This window comes from Suncus etruscus, chromosome 14, assembly GCF_024139225.1.
Source record: "Suncus etruscus isolate mSunEtr1 chromosome 14, mSunEtr1.pri.cur, whole genome shotgun sequence".
Taxonomy (NCBI): Eukaryota; Metazoa; Chordata; class Mammalia; order Eulipotyphla; family Soricidae; genus Suncus; species Suncus etruscus.
The window spans coordinates 33,980,904-33,992,681 of record NC_064861.1 but is presented as its reverse complement, the minus strand read 5'-3'; the positions used below and the strand labels follow the sequence as shown (position 1 = coordinate 33,992,681).

The window sequence follows — 11,778 nt, the reverse complement described above, 5'->3', positions numbered from 1 at the left end:
TGGGGTGGGGGGAGTCACACCCAATGGTTCCAGGGGTTAATCCTGGCTCTGTGCTCAGAAATCACTCCTGTCAGGCTTGTTTGAACCAAAAGGGATGCAAAAATTTAACTTTAGTTGGCTTACCACAAGGTAAAAACCCTATCTGCTGTGCTACTGCTTTGGCCCCTGGATTTACTTTGCTTTACCTTCTCCCTAAAAAATACTCTTTTCTCCCTCAGGCCTGTTTCTATATGCCTGATAAATACAGTATCAAAATCTTTCAGTCTATAAATCATGTCTCTGCCAACTTAGAAAAGTATGCATAATTAGTTTGTGTAAAATGTATGACTAATGAAAGTCCTAAAAATAAATTCTTATGCTGTTCTTTGACAAGCAATATGAGTAAAAATTAGTTAAGAGATTTCCAAAAATGAAGGTTAAGACCTTGTATATAGCACATAGGCTAGGGCTTCCAAGATTAGGCAATGTTTGTGCCTAATGTTTGAGGAAAGCAAGTTCAAGAGACATCCAGGGAAAACACAACATAGGTTTTGGGGGGGATGTGTGCACTCTTTCTCAAGCCCTATGTATTTATTATTTTGGGGTGCAGCACAACTGGCTGTGCTCAGGGATTATTACTAGATTTGCATTCAGGAATTACTCCTGATGGAGCTTGGGGAGCCATACATGGTGCTGGAATTGGAACCTGTTTTGGCCACATGCATGGCAAGTTTCCTACCTGCTGTATTATATTCCAGTTAAATATTTACTCCTTTTTTTGTTTTGTATGGGTTTTTGAGCCACTGATGGCAAGGCAAGTTCCCTGCCAGTATACTAATGCTCCAGTTCCCATCTCAAACTGTTTCAAATGAGATATATAAATAATTCTCCAAAATTTTCTTCCTTGTAATAAAATTTTAGGCTATATAATTGACAACTTAATATCATATCAATGAAAATGAAGGTCAGTACAACAAATAACACAACAAAATGATGTCCAGGTATTAAGGGGAAAATGTTTTGGGAAAAAAAAAGTGAGGTTACTTTAAGTAATTTACCATATACTTCTCCATTTCTTGAGCAATATGCTTCTTCTGAAAGAAAAATAACCTCTATTTTCATACTACTGTTAAAATTTGGGTTACTAACAGGTAACAAAATATCATTTTTGGGGGGGGGGGGGGTCACACCCAGCAGTGCCCAGTGCTTACTCTGGTGCAGTGCTCAAAAATCACTCCTTGCAGGACTTGGACTTTGTGCCAAGGATCAAACCTGTGTAGGTTTTATGCAAGGAAAGTGTCCCACCTACAGTATTCTTCTCTGGCTCATATAATCTCTCTCTCTTTTTTTTAACTTTTATTTTGTTTTGTTTTGGTTTGGTTTGGGGGCCACCCCTAGTGGCGTTCTTGGTTACTCCTGGCTCTCCACTCAGAAATCACTCCTGGCAGGCTTGGGGACCATATGGGATGCTGGAGATCAAACCCAGGTCTGTCCCGGGTCAGCCATGTGCAAGGCAAACGCCTTACTGCTGTGCTATCGCTCTAGCGCTTTCTTTGAACTTTTAAATCTGAAGGAAGGGGCCGGAGAGATAGCATGGAGGTAAAGCGTTTGCCTTTCATGCAGGAGGTCATCGGTTCGAATCCCGGCGTCCCATATGGTCCCCCGTGCCTGCCAGGAGCAATTTCTGAGCCTGGAGCCAGGAATAACCCCTGAGCACTGCCTGGTGTGACCCAAAAACCAAAAAAAAAAAAAATCTGAAGGAAGTACCATTCTATTTGAGACAAAAACTAAAATTTTCTCTTTCACTCTTTTCATTAAATCATAATATAAAGAAGAAAAAGGGAGGGCTCTCAACAAATCCAATATTTATTGCACAAAATGTATTATTTTGGAACTAACATGAACATACAAAATCACAAATGAAAATTACCTGTAGGATTTGAAAAGTCCAACATACTGGTTGTAGGTTGTAAGAGATCAGGACTGCTGGATGAGAGTGTTCCAGGAATAGGCAATATAGCTAGACTGTGCCTACAGTGTCTTGTTCCCACAATACTATCATCTTGTGATTGGCTCAGGCCTCCATCACTTCAAAATAAAATGAAATAAAATAAAGGTTTACACAGCACAATTTAAGGGTACTTAAAAAGTAAACATTTTTTCTCTATATGCACTAATGACCAATTAGAAATTAAATTATCAGAGAAATTAATACAATTGGACAAATGATGCAATTCTGTTTTTAGGTATTCACTGAGATTTCATTAAAGATACACGTTTAACTGCTCCTTATTGTAGACCATCAAATTTCTACTAGTTTCTATTGGTTTTGGTTTAAAAAAAGAAAAAAAGGAACCAAGAATCAGGCTATTTAGGAATCCTTTGAGATCTATCAATTTCAGCGGACATATATAGTTATCCCACAGAAAAGTTTTCTCTTTTTTGTGGTGCTAGGTATTAAGGACCCCACTTTATCAAAACAAGCACTCTGCCACTTAATCAAATATTCCTGTTCCAAGAGCTACCTTGGTGATGCTTCCTGTTCTGTGTCGGAGAATCAATCTTGGTGGTGCTTGAGGTACCATATGAGGTACTGAAGAATGAGCAGGGTGCAAGTAAGACAAATGCCTAAACCTCTAGCTCCAATGGTATCTGTTGTTTTCTTTTTTCTTTTCTAACTACTCTTGATGAGATATTCACTTATGACATTGCTCTCTCTTAACAGAATATCTAATTTGGTTATAGGATGAAGTTTGGTTTAAATCTAAAACAAGGGGCTGCCGAATCAAGTACTTGCACAAATTTGTACTAAACAAAGAATAGCTGGTAGGGCACTTGCCTTGCACCTGGTCAACCAAGGTTCAATCAGCAGCACCAGATATAGTCTCCCTTATGGTCGACATAAAGTCCACCAGGTATGATTCAGAGTATGGAGTCAGGCAGGAGTACTATTGGGTGTGTAATAAAAAACAACAACACTGTTTCTTAAAAAATAACAACCAATCAATCAACCAAAAATCCACACACAAAAAAGTGTGTTATGTTGGGGCCAGAGTGATAGTACAACAGATAGGGTACATGTTTTGCACATAGCTGACCAGGGTTCAATTCCCTGCACTCCATATGGTCCTGAGTCCACCAGCAGTGATCCATGAGTGCAGAGCCAGGAGTAAGCCCTGAACACTTCTAGGTGTGGCCTCAAACCAAGCAAACAAACAAACAAAAAAAGTGACATGTAATAAACAGAAGGGGATAAACAGAATAAATGAAGATTCAAATTGAAAAGAAAAATAAAATATATTCTCTATAGCCTTACACTAAGGACACACTATTCCCTGCGTTATCTCAAGTTTAATTACTCGGCTGTTTTTACATGACAGAATCAGAGCCAGAGTAAAAGCAATTTATCTCCTTTCAAAGATTTCAAAATTAACTGTCAATAAAAGGCTACATTAAATGTAAATGGAATATGTTTAAAATATTTTAGAGGTGGAACAGAGAGATGGTACAGTAGGTTAAATGCTTGTCTTGCATGTGGCCACTCTGGATTTGCTCCACAGCACCAGATAAAATTCCTTGAACACCTACAGTGTGATCCCTAAGCATAGTCAGGACTAATAAGTTCTGAACATTGCTGGGTATGGTCCAAAAATTGGCAGAAAATAGTTAAACAAGCAACTAGATATATCTGGAAAATAAACCCAATAAACAACCCCCAAAACAAAAATGAAGAATCCTAAATCCTATAAGGTTTATAACCTCAAAGTCAGATATAATACAGAATTAGCAACAGTCATACACACATAGGATTGCAATAAATAAAGTTTGTGACAGCAACCAAAATGTCACCTATTGCTAAGGGTTCAAAATGTCAGGTTAACATTAATTATATTTATTCAATACAATATTCTACTCAGTAATTTCTACAAATACAACAGAAGTATCACAGAATACCTCTTCTCATGCAAGTGTCTTGAAAAAATAACCCAAAATGTTAGCAGTAAAAAGAAGGGCCAAGGTAGGTTAAGAATGATGCAGACTAAGAGTGTACAGGACTGTTTGTTAAAGAACTAAATGACTGCTGATCCTCAAAGAAGAGAATCAGGACAAAAGAGTAGAGGAATGGAGAGAAAAAAAAAATAAAAGGACATAAAAGAGCAAAGGTAAATGTTTCAAGAAAAAAGGCTCACTCTGGAAGGGTTGAGGGTTTATATGGGGTGCTGGAAATTAAACTCCAGTCAGTCAGGTGCAAAGCACTTTATCCACTATATTATCTCTCAAGCCACTAAAATCCTTTTCATTAGCAAATTACTCAATATTCTTCATAACCTACCATTCACGTATACTCCTTGCTTCATCTCTATATTTACACATTAGAATGCCTGGGTTCATAAGCCAGATCTATAACACAGTGGGAACCTTGCATGCGGCAGGCCCAGGTTTGATCTGAACACAGCCAGGACTAAACACTGAGCACTGCCAAGAGTGGCCTCCAAAGCAACCCCCCCCAAAAAAAGAACTGGGATCAATTTTGAGTACCATGAAACAAAAATAAAGCACCACTTCCAACAAAACTCCAAACTAGTTCCTGTTTTTTACACATAAGGACATTTTTTACTTCATAAGGTACTTCATAAGCTTTTAGATGATCAGCTCTTAGGATAAGAAAGTTGCTTGAGAGGCTGGAGACAGCTTGGCCCATAGCTGACTGGGGTTCAATCGACAGCATTCCCTCCGTATGGTTCCCCAAACCCTTCTAGGAGTAATCCCTTAGCACCACCATGTGTAGCACCCCCCACCAAAAAAAAAAAAAAACCCAAACACACACAAAAATATGAAAACAAAAGAAAATAAAAAAAGTTGCCCGAGTTAGCTTCTCTAGACAGTATATCTATATTATAAACATTTAGAAAAGAGAATTTTCTCACACTTCTTTAAGAGGTAGAGACAACCATACCTTATTTGTGAGGTAATAGGTAATTAATATTTTACCATTCCAGAAAAGATCAGGAAAAAGTATTTGGGGGGGGCGGGTCACACCCAGTGGCGCTCAGGATTTACTCTGGCTCTGTGCTCAGAAATCACCCCTGGCAGGCTTGGGGGACCATATGGGATGCCAGGATTCAAACTGCCATCCGTCCTGTGTTGGACGCGTGCAAGGCAAACACCTTACCGTTATGCTATCATTTTGGCCCCAGGAAAAAGTATTTTAAAATGTTTTTCTTTCTCTATTCTACTTTCTTAACTTACTCAACATGAACTAAGAACTTTCTACATGCTAAGCAGTGTATCTGATTAGAAGTATCAAATAGATACTGCAACACACACACATAATATATCCTAGAATTCTAGCCATGACACTTAAAAGACTGGTTTTCATTAGTATCTTACTTTTTATCTGTTTATGGGCCACACTAGTGATGCTCAAGGGTTTCTCCTGGCTCTGCACTCAAGAATTACCCCTGGCAGTAATATACCATAACATAGGTATAGTGTCATTATAGAGTCATATCTATTGTTCTATAGATCTTGTCTAGCATTTTACTTTTAAAATTATTTTAAATCAAAACACTATGCTTTATAGTTATAAATCATAACTGGTGTTAAAATATGCCTAAAACTCAAATATCAATAAAGTTGTAAACCAATATTTTACTTTATAAAACTGTTTGGGGGCCATACCCAGCTGTGCTGAGGGCTTACTACTGATTCTATGTTCAGTAATCAATCTTGGGGGCGAAGCGGACCATAAGGGGTGAAAGGCAAGAGCCTCACTTGTATTACCTGGCCCCAAAATTGCACTGCTCTTTTTTTTGTTTTTTGTTTTTTGTTTTTTGGGCCACACCCGGCGGTGCAGTGCTCAGGGGTTACTCCTGGCTGTCTGCTCAGAAATAGCTCCTGGCAGGCACGGGGGACCATATGGGACACCGGGATTTGAACCAACCACCTTAGGTCCTGGATCGGCTGCTTGCAAGGCAAACATCACTGTGCTCTCTCTCCGGGCCCAATTGTACTGCTCTTAATGTAAATTTAAAATCTTAAAATCTTGGCAACATTTCAAACAGAAACAGATTCTATTTAAAAGTTCAGCTTTAGGGTTAATGTAAGAATAAAAACTGAAAGATAAAAACATACTAGTTATTATTAATAAATGTGCTCAGTGATCTAAGTTCAAATGTGTAGATCAGAAGTTGGACTAGAATTATAAAAAATTTTATATATACTGGGCTGGAGCAATAGCTCAGCAGTAGGGTGTCTACCTTACATGCGGCTGACCCAGGACAGATCCTGATTCAATAAAATCCCTGGCATCCCATAGGGTCCCTCAAGCCTGCCAAGAGTGATTTCTGAGCACAGAGCCAGGAGTAACCCGAGAGCTGACAGGTGTAGCCCCAAAATAAACAAAGATCATATACTGTAATTTGGAATTTTTTTCTGAATTTCAAAATAAGGCTCACAAAAGAATAGCCAACTGTGATAATTTCAAAGAAATGATAGACTTAGTTTACTTTTTCTTATAAATTGCCATATGTTTTATGAAGTTAGGTGTAAATAAAAAAATGAGTCAAACCTGTTTTCTAAACAAAACCTTACAATTCACAGGTGATTGAGACTGGCATTACCTAAACAATTTTGGAGGCAAGATACTAAATCGTGTTCTATCCAAAATTTTTCTGATTTTGTTTCTTCCACCTGAAACAGTATTTGCTTTTATTTTCTTATTTCCTTTTTCCTGTGATGTTGGTTCAATATCTCCTGGTACATCCTGGATTGAATGGCGATTACTTTTTTTTTCAGCAATTTTGGGAATATGAAGAACACCAGTTTTCTCCTGTTCAGTCCTACTAAGTAACTCTTTGAACACTGTGAAAATAAACATCATTGTTTCTCATCAGAAAGACTATATAACAATTTTTAAGACTAAAAATCACACTATTATTTGAACTTGTACAATCACTCATTAAATATTATAAAATGTATACTCACCTTTATCAGACATATTGATTCTTAAGTTTTATATATGATTATATTTCTGTATTTCCAGTATGATAAAAGTCACTGGGGATAATGCCAAGAAGTGGGCAGGCTATCAGTTCACTTAGAAAAGTCCAGGAGTGGGCCGGAGAGATAGCATGGAGGTAGTGCGTTTGTCTTGCATGCAGAAGGATGGCGGTTCAAATCCCGGCATCCCATATGGTCCCCTGAGCCTGCCAGGAGTAACCCCTGAGTGTGACCCAAAAACCAAAAAAAAAAAAGGTCCAGGAGTTCCTATTCCTAATAAGTGATAAAAAAAATCCACTCAGATTTTGTTTCTCTTTTACTTTTGGGGGGCATACCTGGCAGTGCTCAGGGCTTATGTGTAGTTCTGTGCTCAGAGATTGCTCCTGGTAGGCTCAGGGGAGTGTATGTGGTGCTAGAGACTGAACATCTACCTGAGTTGGCAGCATCGAAGGCAAGTTTCCTACCCACTGTACTATCATTCTGGTCCTCAATTTGGGTTTTATGAATTAATATAAAATATTAAGGCTCTATTATTTTTGTTATTTTTTAAATCGTATCATATATCATGTCAGGTGATAAACAAATATTATTGCTAGTTAGGCTTGTTTGGACTTTACTGTGTGGGCCATAGTTTCGATGCTGGGCATTACAAAGTGGTACAATTCTAGAGGCCATAAAGGGCTGGGGATCCATTCATTACTGAATATAGAAATCAGGGTAACCACAAGCAAAGCATACACTCCTGTCCCTTGAGTTAAATACTTGGATTTAACAGGCTCAGTTTTATAAATTTATCAGTTATAAAAATGAAGGGGTCAGAGCACTTGTTACATTAAGATGCTTTACATGCAGTCATCCTGTGTTTGATTCCCAGTAACACATATGGTTCCCCCATCTGTGCCAGGAATGATCTCTGATTCAAACGCCAGAAGTAAGACCCAAGCATAGCCAGTGAAATCCAAAAATCAACTCTGGCACCAGGGTTAGAATGGAGCATATACTTTGTATGTAAAGGTCCTAATTCAGTTATTGGAACCGTATGTCATCTTGGTGGCCCTGTTCCTATCGGCTTGAATTAACACAAAGTGGCCAGCTACATACAGCTTACTCTAGAATTTACACAAAATTGCTTTTGAATTGAAGTTTTCCTTTTTGTGGGTGTTTTGATTGTGAATTCCATTTAGAATAACCCCAACTTAAATTCTGTTTTATGGCAATGTAAGAGAATGTGAGTTACTACAATTTTATTTTGCACCATTTCCAAACTAAAATGCTTTTTTTTTTTAACAAATGCTTTTTAATATCCTATTGAAATAATCTTCAGTGTTCTGCTAGGGGTGAATGTTAGCTGACTACAGTTTACATGGTGTAAGTTAAAGAATGTTCAGGTCCCCCCTTACGCAGTTATCACATCAATTCTGTCACATACATCTACAGTTTTGTTGGACAATTGTTTATCTTCCCTCAGAGAGCATGACGACTGTGACTTCCATTCCATATACTCCCTTTGCTGTTTTTACCATTAATCCAGAATGTCCCTACATACCTACACACACATTTTTTGGTCAATGTTCATGTTTTACTCCTGGTTTTGAGTTCAGAGATTGCTCCTAAGTGCTTGTGGGCCATTATCAGGTGATAGGGATTGAACCTACATCATATGATGCAAAGCAACTAACACCCTCTGTACTATTCTTCCTATCCTCCACACAATAATATTTAATACCAGCTAGTAATTGTATGGTCCAGGCACAGGAAATTTAAAGGCATTCAATTCTTTATGAATTCTATTTTTGTGAAATAGATCAATTCTGCTTTTACAAAACTATTCTATTTTCACAAAATTCAATCTTTACAAAAAACAGCTAGACGACAGTAAATAATTTGCTCTAGGAAAAAGGAATAAGACCAGACAATCCCCAAATTTGTAGATATTAACCCAAACTCCCCCAAATCCACCATTGTAAAGACTTAGTCTTTGCTGAACTAATATAGTCATGATATAATTCAAAGGGACTCAACTGAAAAAAAAAATTGTGAGTTTTATTTTGCACTAACCAAGTACAGTAAAATGAGGCAGTTCACACTCACCCACCCACACCTAACACCCAACACCTAAACCCACCCACAAACCCACCCACACACACACACACACCCACACACACACACACACACACACACACACACCCACACACACACACACACACACACACACACACACACACCCCAACCCCAAACTGGCTTTTCCATAGATATGGCTTTTACTTTCAACTCTTATTTCTCCCACTTAATATAGATTTTATTTATTTATTTGGGGCCATACCTGGTGGCACTCAGGGGTTACTTCTGACTCTGCACTCAGAAATCGCTCCTGGCAGGCTCTGGGGACCTTATTGGATACTGGGAATCAAATCCTGGTCCATCTCAAGTCAGCTGCATGCAAGGCAAATGCCCCCTACAGCTGTACTATCACTCCAGCCCTTAATCTAAATTAATCTAATTTAATTTTCTCCTCACTTCCTCTAGAACATGAATTTTCCTTTTAGTCTTTCAACTGTTAGTGTTTTTCTGTTGTCCTTAGAATTTCAGAGAAAATCTTATAGAATTAAATACAACTAAGTTATAATATCTTTTCAAAAATTACAATTTTAAAAATATGTATTTTTTAAAAAGTGGCCAAAAAATAAGGAAAGTACTTGACTTTCATGTAGCTGACTACATTCACTACTGTGGTTTCCTAAGCACTGCCAGATGAGTATGAGTACATGGCCCAGTAAGAAGGAAAAAAAAAAAAAAAAAGAAATCCAAATAACAAAAGACTGGGAATATACCTTGGTGGTAGTGTGCATGCCCTGGCTATGCCTGAGGCCCAGGGTTAATCCCTTGGACTTCAAAAACAAAATCAACAAAATCCACACTATCTCCACACCTCTACCTCTGGCTCCTAATAACAACAAAAAATACTCCAAAGAAGATTTAATTAAAAATAGCAAGAATTTGTTGCTGCAAATAAAAATAAAACATACTAATGAAGTCAACATTTTTACCTAGAAATAGCATGCAGTTATCAAAAATCTGTAACCCAGTAATCTATTCTCCTTGCATGGAGGTGGGCGTTTGCCTTGCATGCAGAAGGACGGGTTTGAATCCTGTAGGTTTGAATCCTGGCATCCCATATTGTCTCCCGAGCCTGTCAGGAGTGATTTCTGAGCGTAGAGCCAGGAGTAACCCCTGAGTGCTGCTGGGTGTGACGCCCCACCCCCCCAAAGTATTTTAAAATGCCAGTTTAAATAGAAGATCTATTTGCATAATGGTTGGGAAGGAGAGTGAAAACCTAACTTAAGACTTTTAAAGACTGTTCTATTCCCTTGGACAGTACAGTACACAGCTAATCTAACTACAGCTGTATACTTATTTTAAGATTAGGCATAAAATACAAATACAGTGATATAAAAATTTGTTCAATGAGCTTAGAAACTTTCCCATTTTACGCTTTTCTTTATACTATAATGACTTCTTCCTTTACTATTACAATAAGAAATATATTTGAGAATGTTTTAAAATAAAACTCACCAAATATGTTGGTCTTTACAGTAAGTGCAAGATGGGTATTATTTCTCAGAATTTCAAGGGCCTTCGCAAAAGTAATATTCTCAAAGTTTTGTCCATTCACTTCCATTATCTTGTAAAAAAAAGTATATTGAAAAACAGAAATTAAGACAAACACTATTAGTTACTTTTCTTTTTTCTTTCTGGCTTTTAGGCCACACCCAGTGATGCTCAGGGGTTACTCCTGGCTATGCACTCAGAAATCACTCCTGGCTTGGGGGACAATATGGGATGCTGGGGGATCGAACTGTGGTGCGTCCGAGGCTAGCGCCAGCAGACGCCTTACTGCTTGCACCACAGCTCCGGCCCCTAGTTACTCTATAACTAAATTTTAATAGTGAAAAAAACCTCTTGAATAAAGCATATTTATAGCTGAACAACTACAACTTAAAAAGTGTTTGTAAAAAAAAAAAAGGTATTTGTAGGCAACAACTGTAATTTCTATGAGAAGTTATGTTTTCTATGTAGCTGCATTACCCCAAATCTCTTTGTAAACCATTTCTTAAGTCTATTCTTCTGAAATCATAATAAAATTTAAAATAAAAAACACAGACTGTTCTATGTATCAAGAAAAATGGTGTGATATAAAATTCACGTACAAATTTTAGTGAAAGGTTCTACATCTGACACACCACACCTGACCTTTGCCATCTCAGCAGGCTAAGGTCTACATTTTAGAACCTCTGCTTGTTTCTCCAACTTTCCAGGTGAGGTCAATCACCTGGCTGGTATTACCACGGTCTTTCTGAAAGTGGAAGCAGGTTTCTCTAATTCCAGCTGGGCCCTGGCAACCTCCACACCATGACTGACTTCTATCTTTCAGCAAGCTATGTTTCAACTTCCCTCAACTGTGTGTTCATGAAACTTTACTTATCATACCCCACAAAACACACACTTATATCTGTATCTAGGTAAAAACCAGCAGAAAAGGAAAAGATCAGTATCCAGGTTAATAACTCAAATATTCTGGGTGATGTTGGTGGGAGAAGGTCTAACTATAAAGATTCACCCTCAGCCAGATGGAAAAGTTGAATAAGAAGCCTATCAAGTTCAACGTGTGAAAACAATAGATTGGGGGTCTGTACCAATATTAACCAACTATGTAAACTATTAGAGAATGACCTTAGTTAACACTATATTAAGGATGTTAAATGACCTCAAAATATAGTAACAGGTTGCTGGAAAAGC

The 11,778-nt window shown here is 37.9% G+C and overlaps 1 protein-coding gene across 3 annotated transcripts in view; it reads right to left on the bottom strand.

The window, feature by feature from the left end:
• RAPGEF6 (Rap guanine nucleotide exchange factor 6) overlaps window positions 1-11,778 on the bottom strand; it is a 210,760-nt gene that overhangs the window by 68,068 nt on the left and 130,914 nt on the right. For all 3 annotated transcript variants that reach the window (XM_049786707.1, XM_049786708.1, XM_049786709.1), the window contains exons 15-17: window positions 10,555-10,663; window positions 6,603-6,843; window positions 1,910-2,067 (exon numbers count right to left, since the gene is read on the bottom strand). In XM_049786707.1, the coding sequence (XP_049642664.1) occupies window positions 1,910-2,067; window positions 6,603-6,843; window positions 10,555-10,663 (508 nt within the window). The remainder of the gene's footprint in view (window positions 1-1,909; window positions 2,068-6,602; window positions 6,844-10,554; window positions 10,664-11,778) is intronic.